We start from the raw sequence: 16896 nt of genomic DNA on the forward strand, positions 1-16896 counted from the left end.
AAGGCATCACCCTGGAAGAAAATAGAGTTTGGGAGAAACGAACAAGTCTGACAGGTCTGAAAGCCCAGAGAACGGGGCTGGAATGCAGAATATTGCTGCAGGGGATATGGGGTCAGAACCGAAGTGAAAGGAACCTGTAGTGTTACTAGGGGTTTCAGTAACCCTCCCCAAAAAGCCACCAGTTAAAATTCCACCAGGTTTAAGTTATGGAGATGGAATTAAAAAAAAAAATGATGTGGAAAAGTACAAAGACTTTTGTGCTCTGAAAATTCCTTTCACATGGCCTTCTACTAGTAAAACCACGCAAGGCAGAAGGCATGCATTACCATGGAAACCTAACACAACAAGCACAAAACGATCCCCACATCAAATAAGCAACTGCTTAAATTCACAGGCATGTATACGTGTAAAATAGCACGGTCACCTGTGACCCTATGTTCAGTAACCGGCCCTAGGAATAAAGCCGGTCACTCGACAGACAGAATATAGCACTCCGTGCTGCTGTGGGATAGAGAACCCTCTGTTGGGAAGACTGAAGATTCGTGGTTTTGATGATTCCCTGTCTCTCGTGATCCTTGGTGAATCTTCAACTGATGCAGGCTGAAAAGTCAGGCGATTTACTACCGCTTTACTTTGCAGGTGCTGCAAAGAGGAGTCAGTGACCCTTTCACTGCTATTTTGGCCTTGGGGTTGTATAATTAGAAAAAAGAAATTGAAATAATATTGGAAGAAGGTCGCTCTTTGAGTGGAAATGGGCGATGTTGGCTGCATTTTGCATGAGGAACGAAAACCAGCAGTCGCTCCTGTCTGCAGATAGGGAATTTCCTTTATAGGTCATCGTTTTGGGGGACTTAAAGGATCGCTCAAGAGGATCCTGCAACGTGGTGAGCAGAGGGTCTCGCAAAAGAGATCAGGAGATCTGTGCCCCGGGTGACCTCAGACGCTCGCTAGCAGGGAGTCAGAATGTGGGACTAAATCATGCTTCGGGTCCCTTCCAGGTCAATTACCGCATCACTGACTGAGACTACTTTACACAGGAACTAGGGTACTAGGAGCGAAAAATAACTGAATTTAAAGTTGCTCCTTGACTTCATGCCATCACTTCCCGAAGTTCAAAGACAACAGCAACAAAGGAACAGTCGAGAGAAAAGGTGTCTTTGGGGTTAGTCCAGAGGGGAGCCTGCACCTGCGGACCCAGGCTTTCACATACCAGAGTTGCCCACGGTAACAACCTCCTCCCGAACCTTGTGCCTCTTCTGGTCTTTCAGGGCCTCCACTATGATGTTGTACGTGGCCCCTCTGGTGAGGCCTGTCAGGGTGGCACTAGCGGAGGTTCCAGGAACTCGGAACTGCAGTCATCGGCACATCCAAAGTGAGGGAGAAAGCGTTATGGGGGAAATTGATGTGACTTTCCCTACTGTCTTACCAACAGCCTGCACTATGTAAATAAAGCCAAGGAGGACGAAGAAGGAGGGTGGAACGATCCCAAACCAGCCGTGGACAGACACGGAACTCTGGGCGGGGGGGAGGGGCCATCTTTTCAGTCGGCCCAATTTTCCTGCCCCAGATCTGTGTGTTCCACAGTTCTCAGGAGCCCTCAGTAATTCAACAGACAATGCCGTCCATCCCGCTGTGGTTGCAGGTCTGTGCCAGCCCACTGGGATCCCTGAGCCAAGCCCCTTTCCCATAAATTACGGACACTGCGCTACGTGGCGGATATCCTCATCCTCGGCAAGGTGCCCTGTGACCCCAACATGGGGTCCTTAAAGCCTTTGGGCAAATCCCCAAACTCGTGTTTTTAAGCTCATAAATCTTTCACAGTGTAGTCAGGGTTTTTTTTGTTGTTGTTGTTGTTGTTGTTTTTGTTTTTTTAATTCTGATGCTTTCTAAAAAAATAAGAATAAGAATCTTATTCTTATAAATAAGAACCCACTAAAAATTGGTATCAGCAAAACAAAATGAAAGAATAAAGGTTTTAAAGAGTCAGTCATTTTTAACAGCTGATGTGGGCACAGTTTCACGTACGTTCCTTTTCCTCAGATATATTGTAGATAATAGGATTCTTCAAGGACAAACTATAGGATGGCATTTCATTTCTTTATTTTTAAAGATTTTATTTTTAAGCAACCTCTATAACCAACGTGAAGCTCGAACTCACAACCGTGAGATCAAGAGCCACGTGCCCTTCCAACTGAACCAGCCAGGAGCCCCAAGGATGGCATCCAAGATCTTCCTGAACAAATGCAAGTTCGGGCAGAATCTCTCTCTCTTTTTTCAGATCATTTCTTTGTCCATATTACTAAGGAGCCTCAAATGTGGGTGACTAATAGAAATGATTTTATTCTCTCTACTAAACAAAACCTGATGCTACTCTTTGGTATACCCCCAAAGTACAGCCATATTGAGATTTAAAAAAGAAAAACCAGGGCTTACGTGTACTACCTTTCGACCCTATAATATTTATATTAGAGCTCTGGTCACTTCCGTTACCTCACTTACTCATTTCTAGGCTGCCCAGAAGTAAAGAGAAAAATCAATTACCTGTAAAGGTTCTTCATCAGTGCCAACCGGATGACATGAAATGATATACTCAGAGCTTTCTTGGAATGGGGTCCAAGAGATGGTTGTCTGAGAGAGAGCTTCTTGTCCTGTAGAGGCATTTGGATTGAGTCCCATACCATGAGGGTAGTAGAGGTGATGGTCAACGTCTCCCCTGGGGACGTGACCAACTTGGATCTCCTCATTTACATTCGGCGGATATGGTCTTGGCCTATGCCTTACAGGGGTGGCCGTTGTGGGCGGTGTGGTGCGCCTAAAACCATGCTCCTCAAAGATCATTTGTTGCCCGACACTGGGCTGCTGACCAGAAGTGCCAGGAAGCTGAATACCGTTTCCAGTGTCATACCCAGGATTGGTGATGAAAGGGGTCTTTTGAACTGTGGAGGGAACATCCAAGATCTCTGGTCCGTGAAGATTTGGGTGTGGAAGGGTTACCAGTTGGGGAAGCTCATCTAGCCAAGAGAGGTTAGAGCCAAAAAAGCAAAGCGTGTTAAGCTCCCAAAAGTAGCAGCAGTAGTCATTACCAATTCAGGCAACAATGACTGTTTATCAATCTGATCAAAGCCCCTAGAACATTAGCAGTTCTTAGATCACAAGACATTTTTTTTTTCCAAAAAAGAAACCTTTAAGATTTTTCTCAAAGGTTTCTTTATAGTTTAGAACGAAAAAAGCGTTAGTATGAATTTATCATACACACAAAGCTTTGAACCACTAAGCCCCATACAAGCTACTTCTGCTCAAATTAAGCTTAATGGAACTGAAATGTGCAGGCTCTTTTCTTCTTTTCTTCATTTGAGACTCATGTTACAAGGACTAGAATCCAGATTAATTATTTCAGCATCTGAAGTATGAGAATTCCAGTTTTTCAGTAATTCAAACAGTAAGAATAGATAAAAATACATCCATGTTTGTTTCTAAACTTCTTCTATTAATATAAATATAGAATTTTCTTCAAATTAAACTGAAATCGGGTGAAAAAAATTAGATTCTTTAGTTCAAGTTTCAGAAACCAAATAATAAATAAAGATAATGGGAAGGATTAATTCCCCCCCTCCTTTTTTTTAAACATTAACTTCAACAGAAGATATAGAAGAATAGTAAAAATAGCAACCTGGTTTCTACATTTTAATATCTGGCTTAGATTTTTTAAAGGTGAATAAAAGTCTTTATATTGATTGGCTAAGAAAAAAGTAAAACGAACTCGGCCGATTATGTTACATTAGACTATCCAAGAGCGCAACATGTATATGCTAAGCTGATAAGAAAAATTTCCATGAGAGAGGAATCAAAACCTGGAGAACCTTTTCACTGCAAAATTAATCACTTCTAGTTAGTTTTGTTTCGATTATCTTCCTAGTACCCAGAAGGTGCCTTTTACCTGTCTTTTTCCTTCCAATCAGAGGCTCACTCTTCTGGTTGTTCTTGAGGGCAATGACTTGGATGGTGTACTCGATGCCCGGTTCCAGACCTGATGGAAGGACAGATATCACGTTACGTCTGTGGGCTCAGCTAGTCAAATGGGAGTTGATCTTACCAGGAAATGCTACTGAGAAGCAAGCATCCTTTCTCTAGCTGGCCTTTTTGGCCTCCTGAAAGGTAAAATCTACTTCACTTTTCTTCCACAAAACCCAAATAGTCCACACATGATGGCCACTTGGTAAATTAGTAACTTCTCTACCAAATCTGGCACCTGAGAAAGTACTTTTAGTCTAACATTTTGTGGGTTTTCTTTTAACATGTGGCCTTATCTGTCCTTTTGAACTCAAGAAAATCTATCAGCATCGTATACCACCAGTGGGATATACATTTGGGAGAGATCATTGCAGATTAAATGAATCTACTTAGGGCCTAATAACCAGATGGTCCTCAGTGGCAGGATCAATGAAAAGTTAGACTATAGGTAAGTACTCTGTAGGAAAAAGTGGCCAGTCTTTGTGTGGTTCCTATAGGAAGTAACCAATTCAACTCCTTCCGTAAGTGATTCTATTTTTCTGTCTCCAAATTTTCTAAAAAAAGCAGAGTCTCTCTCTGGTTATCTCTGTGTTCTCTAGGATCTTTCAAGTCTAGATGATATCCTGTACAAAGTCGAGAAATTTAATCTTCTGGACAAAAAATAATACCAAAGGCTTATGATCTTTCCCAATGAAATGGAAAATCCTTCTTTCACATTCCAGGCATGCTCTCCAGTATGGGTGGCTGGCAATCACTTGGCCTCAAGACCCATTCTGTGAACCTGGGTAATGAGAGCGGAGGCAGGTCGCCCTCTGGCAAGGCCCATATGATACCAGATCTTTAGAGAGCTAGTGGGAGGACAGGACCACAATTAGCTAGTTTGTTTTGAAAAAATGTCTTCTTCTAGGACAGGACTTACAGGTATCCGGCAAACACACAGCCCATAAAAAGATTCTATTTATACCATGTTGACAGTATTAAAATTACTGTGTTTTCATAAATTCTTGTCTTTTGAGATATACTGAGCTATGTGACTCCTCAACAGAAGATGCTTTTTGAAGTTATCAGAAATGGGGCCTCTTGTTCTCATGATACAGCATCAAAGACACAGTTGGAAATCTGCTAAGCACTTGGTGTGTCCTAGGGAGTCCCATGGAAAATGGTGACAGCGAAGCAGCAATACCGGTGATAGTAGCCTCTGTGACACCAGGGCGGGGACGAGGGACCACTTCTCTGGGAGGGGACCCAGGCTTCTCATACTTGATGATGTAACCAGTAATCTTGGCGCGGGGCGGCTGCCAGGATACCAGCAAGGAGTTGGGTGTCGTGGCCAGGAAACGCAGGTTGGATGGCGCATCGATGGCTAAAAGAAACCAGGATTAAGTCTCGAAGAAAGTAAATAAGCAGGGATCCCACACTCTTTTCCCACCCTGAGAAACAGAACCCGAGAGATTCTGAGAGTTCTAATATCAGTAAAAATGATTCACTGCCAGCCTCTTTGTTTCTCAAGTTCGTACAACCCATCACATATAAGTCAGTGGCATTTCTTCAGTAAAAAAGTAGTTACCAGTGGAGGCATCGATGACCACGGGGGAGCTCCGGGCGTTGTCATTCAGGGTGTACAAGTAGATCTTGTAGTCAGTGCCGGGTTGTAAACCTATGATTTGTGGAGAAATGCTTTTTATCTGATTTTCATTTACTAGGAAAATTTTTAAACTCATCGGTTAATTCGTGGTTCCTTTCTCATCCCATACATATACAGACCACAGAAGTGGTCCACATTTGAGCAATAAATTAGAGCCTGGCATGGGTGTTAACTGTTAACGAGAAACATTATCACAAAAAGAAATCACTGATGCATACAAAGGTACTGGCTAGAGTAACTTTTAAAATTAAAAAATGCTATGTTAAATGTAAAAGAAGAGAAAAAAAGAAGTCGTTGACTTCTTGGTTTTGGCTGACTCTTGGTTTTGGCTCAGGTCATGATCTCACAGGGTTGTGAGATGGAGCCCCCCATCGGGCTCTGAGCTCAGCGTGGAGTATGCTTGGGATTCTCTCTCTCCTTCTGCCCCTCCCCCTGTCCCTCTCCCTTTCTCTCTAAAATAAGTAAATAAATCATTAAAAAAAAAAAAGAGCTAGCCATCTTGGAGAATAAGGGGCAAGCACCTACTGAGTGTTTTCCTTTTATTATCATCAGTCACTGTAACTGGAATCAGAATTTTAAATCTTGGGGTGCCTGGGTGGCTCAGTGGTTTAGCCTCTGCCTTCGGCTCAGGTCATAATCTCAGGGTCCTAGGATCGAGCCCCCTTCAGGCTCTCTGCTCAGCAGAGAGTCTGCTATCCCCTCTCTCTCTGCCTGCCTCTCTGCCTGCCTGTGATCTCTGTCTGCCAAATAGTAAATAAAATCTTTTAAAAAAAAAAGAATTTTAAATCTCAAAAAGACCTAAATTGAGCTGGCTATTGAATATTCTCTGACTACAACTTAGATCTTCATTTTATTTTAAAATTTAATTATGTTTTATCATCGAGCTTAACATTAAGAACAGTATGCCAATATTCAGTTTCTTTTGGTTTTAAGCATTATGTTACTTTTTTTTTTGATACGAAGGGTACATCGATAAAAGATTAAATTTAATAAATGGAAATTATGCCATCTCTCTGGCAAACATTAGACAAAATCAGGCATTCACAGAATACAACTATTTCTAATTATAGTATGAAAGTAGGTTTTTAAAAATTATAGCTGCATTATTGTAAAATATTGACAATAAATTCAATCAGTATAAGTAGTAGAGTAACTGATAAGGAATTTATGTTGGGAATAGCCATCAGCAAACATGGTCAGTACAGTGAGTTCCCTGACCTGTGATGGTGTAGCTACGGACGTCTGGCCTGATGGTTCTCTGAACTGGAGTCTGGCCATTTGCTGGGATGGCATCAACTTGGAAGCCAGTGATCGTCTCCGTCTTGGTTCTCCAGCTAATGGTGATGGTGGTCTCGGTAGCATCTGTCACACGGGCCCTTCTTGGAGGGCTGACATCTGCACAAATCACAACCAGAGATCAGTGCCTGGCTGATTCATTGAGGGAAGATTTTAATGTTTTAAAATCTGTCTTTATTATACACCAAACACATCCATTCCTGCACATTACTAGTAACGTACAGATTTTCTCCTGTGGCATCCAGAAAGAAAGGTTGACAGTAATTAAAAAATATGAAAAGACTCAGCTCACATACTTTAAAATTTTTTTTTGTTAACTAAAACCCTTTACAGATACTACCAGTGGTTCCCAAGCCTGGCTTAGACTATCTACCAATACCCCAATTAATATTAAAATTATTAATTTATTATAACATAAAATAAGTGTAGTAGAGGAGTTACAATGATATGGCAATAATATATATACATATTATTAGTACTCTGGCTTTTTTTTATATGGCTTCATTTATTTCCTTTCAGCATAGGCAATGGCATCCCTATTTTGTAGATGAGAAAACTTAAATATTACCTGTGATTTCTGAAAGAGCATACATAAATTATTGATATAGCACCAAACTGGAATCTGGGCCTAATTTTGTCCAATACTTACTCTACTGTTAAGGTACAGCAGAAGCCAGTGTGTCCTCCCCAAACATCATGAAACCAAACTACACCAAGTAGAGCAAGTAGTAGATAACCTAGGTGTCAGTTCTAGCCCCTGACACTAACATGGTAACATTTGGAAGTGACTCCATTTATGTGGCTGTATACCACTCTCCAGAGGGTCATGAAAGGTGACAATAGTAAGTCAACGAGAGATGGGCAAGCAAATCAGTTTCCAAGCTGGGAATCCTTCGATCAACATGGTGATCTAGAAAATCATTTACCACTTATGGAGAACGTTTGTTGATACTAAAAGGCTTGATTACTCACTCTCCAGAGTAGTGACGACTCCCTGAGCTGGTCTGCTTGTCAAAGTGTCCTTAAGTGCATAGATGCTCACTTCGTATTTGGTGGCCACCTACAAAGAAGGACACAGTAAACTTTAGCAACGGGATCTTTTAAATGCACAGGGTATTTTACTACAGCATTAGAAAGACACAATGGCTATAAAAGAAAAAAATACACCAGCAAAACCCACAGCACTATAAATTCCTACATGAATTTCATTTCAACACTGCAGATGATCAACAGCACATGTAAATTATGTGAATTTAAAAATGTGCTTAGGGGTTAACGCCAAGTATGCTGTAACTTACATACTTACAAAGAATCGATCCAAAATGGGGAAAATGGGTATTAGCCTGTTTTTCTCCTTTATGATTTGGCAGGTGCCGAGCATTTCTTTGTCTGATCATGGAGAAGCAGAGAGAATGCTCTGTTCTATCTCTCAACCCTCTCTCTGTGATTTCTCTTGGAATTGGCCTTATGTTAAGAAGTACATCAATTTCCTAGATTCCTGGCTAGTTTTCCATATGCATGTCTAAAGGATTAAAAATGTTTCAATGGAGGGAGGATCAGGTAGGTTGGGTACAAACTGGAAAATATTCCTTGCCAAGGCAACAGAGCTCAGAAAATGCATAATCAAAAAGAAGCTATGCATTCAGTCTTTGGACATATGAATTGCCTCCTCCACATACGCACATAAAATCTTTCTAAAATAAACAAAATGCATATATAAAGAGATGTACAAAAGCCAACACTATTTATACAAGTCCATCCAGACAGTCATCTGGAAGAGCTAGGTCAATATAGAGAATTCTATTTGGCACAAAATTACAATAAAATTATTTGACGACAGAGGCAAAGAACACTAATTAGATTATTATGGTATTTTTATCTCCACCACCTTAAATTGTGAAAGAGATAACTACAGTTGATCCTTGAACAGATCAAGGGTTAGCAGTCCCGAACCTCTGCACAGCTGAAAATCTGCTTCTAACTTTTGAATCCCCCAAAAGTTAACTAGTAAAAGTTGTACTGTTGACCATAAGCCTTATTGATAAATTGCTGATTACCACATACTTCGTATGCTATTTGTTATTATATAATGTATTCTTATAATAAAATAAGCTGGAGAAGGGAAAATGTTATTAATAAAATCTAAAGAAGGGAAAATACATTTATATTCCTGTACTATTAAAAAAAAATCAGTGTCTAGAAATGAACCCACACAGTTAAAAACCACGTTGTTCAGGGGCACCTGGGTGGCTCAGTGGGTTAGAGCCTCTGCCTTTGGCTCAGGTCATGATCTCAGGGTCCTGGGATCGAGTCCCACATCGGGCTCTCTGCTCAGCAAGGAGCCTGCTTCTCCCCCTGAACCCTGCCTGCTTCTCTGCCTACTTGTGATCTCTATCAGGTAAATGGATAAAATCTTTAAAACAAACAAACAAACAAACAAAAAAACCATGTTGTTCAAGGGCCAACTGTACTTTTTTCCAATGAAAGAGGGCACTTCTCACCATGAGTCCTGACACAACCACAGATGAGCTGTCAGGAGCGAGGTTGATCTCCTTCATTGGTCCAGTCTTCTCCTTGGGGGTCACCCGCACTCGATATCCTGTGAGCTGAACATTCGGTGCCGTCCACTGGGCGGTCAGGCTTGTTGGTGTGACCTGAGTGAACTTCAGGTCGGCTGGTGCAGGAATGGCTGTCGGGATGGCCATTGGTTAGAGGTTATCTTAGAGGAATTGGGGAAGAGGGACAGTACAGTGGATTCCAAGAAGCAGAACAGATGTGCTTGGGTTGGGTTGGGTTGGGTTAGATGGGTTCCCTCGGGCAAAGATTCAGTATGAGAAAGTACAAGAAGGGATACAAAATAAAGAAAACATTTGCTGAAAAAATGTGTTTTATATCCACCAGTCTCAGAATCACTGGAGGCACTTGGGTAAATGCCAGAAGTCTGAGACACTTGAGGTTTTAGAAGTCATTTTTTGTTTTGTTTTTTTTTGCTTTCCCTTAAAAAATAAAAATAACAACAACAAAAAATCAAAATATCTTCTTGACCATTAGGATTGATTTTCCATTTGTATGGAAAGAGGAGCAATAGCTGTTTTCCTTGATAAGCGATCTTTGCATAGAAACCATTTCAGGGGTATTCCAGCCCCCAAAAGACAGAAGCATGTTTTTATCCTGTTTATTTGAACCCCACAGCAGACAGTGCTGCTAAATTTGAAGTATTCTCTGTGGTGCAGCGTAAGAAGAAAATTGGCTCACAACAGAAGCAGAAAAGAGAAGCGAAAAGCAATAATACAGATAGCCACCCCCAGGGTTTATGCTGTCACAAGGACACAAATTTAGCATTCCACTCTGCTTCAGAAACAAAGCACAAGCAGATAAAGTATTGTGGAAAGCATTTGCCCTAAACTGCCTCCTATGTGTCTGATTCTCAATCCTTTAAGCAAATCACACACTCAGCGCACGATCTCCACCCAGAGAAGGAAGGTCTTACCTACTGTTCTCAGAATCGTGCCGCTAGGAAATGGCCCAGTTTGGATTCCTTTTTTAGAGTAAGTTCTAGGATGCCAAACTTCTTTCCTTTATGCACAGTGAGCATAACCACAGGGAGTCAGGGTTTAAGGAATAATCCACAATTTTAGGATGTCTCACTCTATGGCCTTATCTATAAGCCAAGCCACTCGAAAAGGTCCTTTATTAAACTGTATCTGAATATCACGTAAACTTTACTGTTTATGACGATTCCCTTCTAAAGAGGGTCTGTCCTAATAGAGAGGCTGTTTTGTTTGGGTTTGTTTGACCCCCTTACAGGGACTCCAGAGCCCAACAGAATGTCTAAGTCACTCAGCGGGGCGTGGAGCCGCAGCGCCCGCGAGCACCCGTGCTGCGGTGGACGGTATACCTGTGGACTGGGTTCCAATCAGGGGCTGGCTCTCCATATCATCGTGCAAGGCAACCACACTGACTGTGTACTCAGAACCCGGCCTGAGGCCTTGCAGCTCTGCAGTGTCCTCTTCACCATCAGGTGCGGGGAAGAGCTCACGGATTCCATCCTCAGGGCTCGAGTAGGTCACCCTGTACCTGGAAACTTGCCCCTGTGGGCTTTCCCAAGCAATTTTGATGGAATCGACATCCACATCAGTGAATGCCAGTCCTTTAGGGCGGTCAATGTCTGTTAGGCAAATTAATGGTAAGAGGTTATGTGAAAAGCAAGTTGTGAAATGAGCATTTTTATAACGTGCAAAGCAGTTCCGCAGATATCATTTTCTCTGATGGATTCAATTCCAATTAACCCACTAGCAAATGGGAAATTACTTGACACTCGATTACGTTTCTTTCGGTTTTAAAAAAGATTTAAGGTCACATCACTTATTAAGACGTAGGTGTGCGTGAGACACACAGGCACCCTGCAAAATAGCCCCACAGAGAGGATTTTTTGCCATTAATTTTCCGGTATTCCACCAAGATTCGTTTTTGCAGTGTGATGTTAGTCTCACAGACCTGGATTTTCTATACCTTGGAAGTGGTAAGGTTGATTTTCAATGTTAGATTCAGAGGATTCGAATCCTTCTTTAACTCTTCTCTTCCCCTCCCCCCACTATTTACATTAAATGCTGCTCCAGGCAGTTTTCCAAATGCTCCAAACGCAATAGCTCCGTGAAGCCCACTGCTATCAACTTTACCATCCAGTCATAGAAAAGAAGGTCCAGGCAAAATATTTTGTAGATTTGGCTATAGGCAAACAGGGTTCTGCTGAGGCCATTTGAGCAAATGAAATTCAAAGCACAGCAGCTATGAGAGCTCCCTAACTTCCTTTCCCTTGATGTTCACTGCTTGGCACCAAGAAGGAAAAATGTCTGTAAAGGACTCAGCTCAAGATAACCAACTAACCAAGCGGGCTGTCTCTACGTGTACTTGCAAAAGACACATGGAGGGCGTTCAGAGGCCTAAGAACGAAGCTGACTTTGAAAATGGGGAAGAAGCATGGCTTACGTACTTGTTACTGCAGTTTGAACCAAAGGCGGACTCTCTCCGTCTTGATTCTGAGCATAGACACTAACCACATACTCCACTGTGGGCTGCAAACCTTCAATGGTCATTTCTGTTTGATCTGCAAAGGGAGGGAAAAGTAAATGTGGCACCTGTGTCATCCGCTGTTAAGGCCACGGATGTGACCACCTGCGTTCAGGAATAAAAGCCTGGTGGCCTGGATTTTTCATTTGTAGAATTATCACGAAAACATGGATAAGTCAGATATGATTTCTCTTGGACGGATATACTCATGGCTAATACAAATTGTCATATTGGATGAAGGTCAAACTAAAGGATACACTCTAATAAGATGCCTCCAACAATGAAGGATGCCGCTCTCAGAAAACATGAAAATTAGTTTAACTTTAAGATATTCCCTTAGGATCCTAATTTTACCAGGATTTTATATAAAAACAAAAACAAGAGCTAAGAAAATCTTAAAAAGTTGGGCCGTCTCTCTACTTTATGTGCATGACTAAATAAAACCACAAAGAGATATCTAATAATGCAAGATGTCCACACCATCAAATGGAACTTTGCATGTAAAAGGAGAAGTGCACTTCTCCAAAAAATTCTGCGGTGGAGGAAGTCTGTAACAATCTCAAGCCCTGAATTCACAAATGGGGAAATGTTTACATAGGACATAAAAATGTATGGTACTCAGACCTGGGTGGTCATGTATTTTAAAAAGCATATTGTGGGGCCCTCTTCTGTTAATCCTGATGAATGGGAGATGCTGGTTATTCTCACCTGGGCCTGTGGTTTTCGTTTTTGATGGTCCTGGGCCATTTTTGGGAGTAGTGGTCACTCTATAACCGGTAACAGGGGAACTTGAAGGCAGCCACCTGACGCTAATGCTGTTGTCCTGAACATCAGTCACTTGCATCTGGGATGGTTTGTCAATTTCTACAAACAAAAACAAGGAGAAACCAGTGAAGCCCCAGTTGGTGGGGACAAGAATGGACAAGGAATGATTCCAGTCCTGGTAGGCACAGAAAGATCTCTTATTACCCTTAGTGACTCCCAGGTAGTCCTTTGGCAGAAACACGCAGATGGCCTTTGGGAGGTGGGACCTGTATCTAGATACAGGATGGCTGCCTCATACACAAAGAAACTATATGCCAAGTAGGTGTTTGTCTTCTTACTTTATCAGCTCATTCATTCATTCATTAACAGATATTTTCTGAACACCCTTTATGCCCGTCTCTACTGCAGACCCATGGAATATATCCACTAACAAAATAGACACAATCTCTAACCTTTGCGGTGCTTCTTTAAATATCTGGCTTGAAGCTCTGTCAGACTCATCTTGTTAAAAAAGAAAAGCAAGTTGGTGCAGCCACCGTGGAAACCAGTGTGCAGATTCCTTAAGAAATTAAAAATAGGGCTATCCTATGACCCTGTAATTGCACTACTGGGTATTTACCCCAAGGATACAGATGTAGTGAACAGAAGGGCCATCTGTACCCCAATGTTCATAGCAGCAATGGCCACAGTCGCCAAACTGTGGAAAGAACCAAGATGCCCTTCAACAGACAAATGGATGAAGAAGATGTGGTCCATATACACTATGGAGTATTATGTCTCCATCAGAAAGGGTGAATACCCAACTTCTGCATCAACATGGACTGGACTGGAGGAGATTATGCTGAGTGAAATAAGTCAAGCGGAGTCAATTATCATATGGTTTCACTTAATGTGGAGCATAAGGAAAAACAGAGGACATTGGGAGATGGAGAGGAGAAGTGAGTTGGGGGAAATCGAAGGGGGAGACAAACCATGAGAGACTGTGGACTCTGAGAAACAAGCTGAGGGTTGTGGGGTTGGGTGAGCCTGGTGGTGGGTATTAAGGAGGGCACGTATTGCATCGAGCACTGGGTGTGGTGCATAAACAATGAATCTTGGAATGCTGAAAAAAATAAAATTAAATTAAAAGAAAAAAAGAAAAGCAATTCTGCAATGAGGAAAATACCATGGGAGAACATCACAAACCTATCTGAGTAAATATTCCCCTGTCTCTCCAAAGGAGGAGTCAGTACCTGTTCGATAATCAATGGAAATCGGCTTGCTGCTTGCGGGGCTGTCTCCACGGCCAGTGACAGCATACACGGTGATGGTGTAGTCTGCTCCAGGTTTAAGGCCACTGATGGTAGCTGTGGACTTGCTCCCAGGCACAGTGAACTCCTGCACAGGGCTATTTCCTCCTGTGTGAAAAGGGGTTAGTTCAGAGCGTGAAGGGCTGAGAAATAGTTGGGGACTGCTGAGCAATGACATTAACATCCTGAGAAAACATTTAGTCACACCCTTGATTATTCCCTTTAAAAGAGAATTATTAGTAGGGTCCACATGGAAACGTATTTATTTATGCATGTAGTGAACCTTATAGTAAGTGTGTAAAAATTGGGAGAAAATTGCAGTTGATGCTTTTTTAACATTCCAGTATTCAAATGTCACTGAGTTGTAGATTAACATTAGAAGGAGAAAGAAGGTAAGTCCTCAACCCAGGATGGAGTATACTGGGTTCCTTTTTCAAGACATTAATGTCTTGTCTGAAAATATAGGAAAATAAAAAAATACAAATCACTTATTATTTCATCAATGATAATATATTTGTGAATTTGTAATTCTTTCTTCCTCAGCTCTCCTGTTCCTCCTTTAGAAGGATACAAACAACTCTGTATCTTGGTTTTGCCACCAATTAGAGCATATATATATTTTTTCACATATTCTTGGAAGAGACAAGGCTCCATTGAATGGACTTGCCAAAGTCTCTTTAAATATGCATCTGCCCTTGGGCTTTGAGGTTACCCACAAAAGAATCTGGCTCGATGGGAGTGAAAGAGCATTTCGCTAAGGCACCTGTTTCTCCGTAGGTGATCCTGTAATATCTCACTGTGACAGCGGGAGCTTCCCAGCTGATCAGCACACTGGTAGGAGTTGCAGCAATGACTTCCAGGTCCCTTGGAACATCAGAAACTAGAAAAACAAGGCAAAGTTTCCATATCTATAACTTTCAAATGATGCCCAGATTCATTCTGTTTTTTTTTTTTTTTTTTTTTTTTTTTTTAAGATAACTACCTTTGTAATTCCTGCATTTAATAATGCAGGTATTATGCAAAATTAGCAGAAGTAAAAATAACAAACAATTCAAGGTAAGGGGTTAAGGAGGCAATTCAGATTACGATAAAATGACTATTACAAATTTATTGAAGAATTTTTTTCCTTCAACTTTTTATTCTGAAAAATTCTAAAACAGTGGCGCCTGGGGTGTCTCAGTCGGTTAAGTGTCTGACTCAGTCTCAGCTCAGGTCTTGACCTCAGGGTCATGAGTCTGAGCTCCACACCGGGCATGGAAACTACTCAAAAATATTAAAACAACAGAGAAGTTACAAGAAATAATTTAATGAACACCTACATTCCCTTCTCTTGGGCATTTGTTAATTAGTAAAAATTGCCACAGTTGTTTATCTCTCTTTCTGTGTCTTTCTCTTTTTGTTAAACCCTTTGAGCCTGAGGAACAGGTATCATGATGCTACTTGTCTCCTAAGTACCTCAGCATGTCTCCTAAAAATACCAACACCGTCTGATTTAACAATTCTGGGTTTATTTTTATTTTTTTTAATTAATTTATTTATTTGACACAGAGAGAGAGACATCGAGAGAGGGAACACAAACAGAGGGAGCAGGAGAGGGAGAAGTAGGCTTCCCACTGAGCAGGGAGCCCGATTTGGGGCTCGAGCCCAGAACCCTGGGATCATGACCTGAGCTGAAGGGGGCAGACACTTAATGACCGAACCACTCAGGTGCCCAATAATTCTGTGGTTTTTTTTTTTTTAACTTTTATTTATTTATTCATGAGAGAATGAGTAAGAGAGAGCATGAGAGAGGAGAAGGTCAGAGGGAGAAGCAGACTCCCCAAAGAGCCGGGAGCCGGATGCAGGACTCGATCCTGGAAGTCCGGGATCATGAGCTGAGCCGAAGGCAGTCGTTCAACCAACTGAGCCACCCAGGCGCCCCCAATAATTCTGTTTTTAAAGGAACTCTGAAACAGAGATTTCTTAATATTTTGAATAAAATTTCAGGTATTAGAAATGTAAAAATACATTAATCCAGTGAGAAATTTTCTGCAATAAAGTTATCTTCAATAGAGCTAAAGAGGAGATTTCCTCCACGCATTGTCTCACTTCTCTCTCCATGCCTCATAAGCACAATCCATTTTTCTAAGAGATGATGATTCAGACAACACAAAGCCGCTTTCCAGAAGATCCCACCTGCCCAGGAAGTCCTCTGAGTGCCTTTGCAGACCAGAAAACAAGTTACCTGTTGACTGTTGACCAATCAAGGGAGGACTTTCTTCTCTGCCATTCAGAGCAACGATGCTGACCACATATTCTGTGCCCGGATTGAGATTGGTGAGGGTGATGGAATTCCGAGAGGGGGGCACTCGGTCTTCCCGAGGTCTTCCACCAGTGTGCTCGGGATGATGGCGAATCCGGTAGCCAGTGATGGTGGCTCGAGGGGCAATCCAGTGGACGGTGAAAGAGTTGGCAGTGATATCAGAGAAGTCAATGCCAGTTGGGGAATCAAGACCTGTTGTTTCGACCCAGGCGGAAAAAAAAAAAGACATCACCAGTTTAGGAGGTGAGGAAGAATGTAGGGAAGGTAACCCAGGGAAGCCAGTGTTTCTGTCCTTTCTCCTCAGCACAGCAAAATGCTGTGCTTGCTGTGCTGATTCTAAGCCACACATAAATTTCAAAATCATAAACTGCCCCAGTTCCAAATGGCCAACTCAAGCTTTTTCTTTTTTCTTTTGCTAAGTAATCCAAGTTATTTTTACATGTTGTTACCAAAGGTTTCTGCCTCGCTTTTGAAGACAGCTATTTAAGATATCTGGGAATAATTTTTCAAATGCTTCA

The 16896-nt window shown here is 41.7% G+C and overlaps 1 protein-coding gene across 13 annotated transcripts in view; it reads right to left on the minus strand.

Moving 5' to 3' along the window:
- Nucleotides 1-16896, minus strand: part of FN1 (fibronectin 1) — a 66359-nt gene that overhangs the window by 7499 nt on the left and 41964 nt on the right. For 2 of the 13 annotated variants that reach the window (XM_004766994.3, XM_004766992.3), the window contains 14 exons: nt 16301-16570; nt 14840-14956; nt 14020-14184; nt 12731-12886; nt 11946-12059; nt 10851-11120; nt 9454-9641; nt 7925-8012; nt 6875-7051; nt 5579-5668; nt 5195-5374; nt 3938-4027; nt 2542-3011; nt 1211-1349 (listed from right to left, as the gene is read on the minus strand). In XM_004766994.3, coding sequence (XP_004767051.1) covers nt 1211-1349; nt 2542-3011; nt 3938-4027; nt 5195-5374; nt 5579-5668; nt 6875-7051; nt 7925-8012; nt 9454-9641; nt 10851-11120; nt 11946-12059; nt 12731-12886; nt 14020-14184; nt 14840-14956; nt 16301-16570 — 2514 coding nt within the window. The remainder of the gene's footprint in view (nt 1-1210; nt 1350-2541; nt 3012-3937; nt 4028-5194; nt 5375-5578; nt 5669-6874; nt 7052-7924; nt 8013-9453; nt 9642-10850; nt 11121-11945; nt 12060-12730; nt 12887-14019; nt 14185-14839; nt 14957-16300; nt 16571-16896) is intronic. The other 11 variants (XM_013063786.2, XM_004766996.3, XM_004766995.3 and 8 more) reach the window with 6 other exon arrangements.

The sequence above is a fragment of the Mustela putorius genome, unplaced genomic scaffold (genome assembly GCF_011764305.1).
Source record: "Mustela putorius furo isolate JIRA1106 unplaced genomic scaffold, ASM1176430v1.1 tig00000275_pilon_pilon_pilon, whole genome shotgun sequence".
Taxonomy (NCBI): Eukaryota; Metazoa; Chordata; class Mammalia; order Carnivora; family Mustelidae; genus Mustela; species Mustela putorius.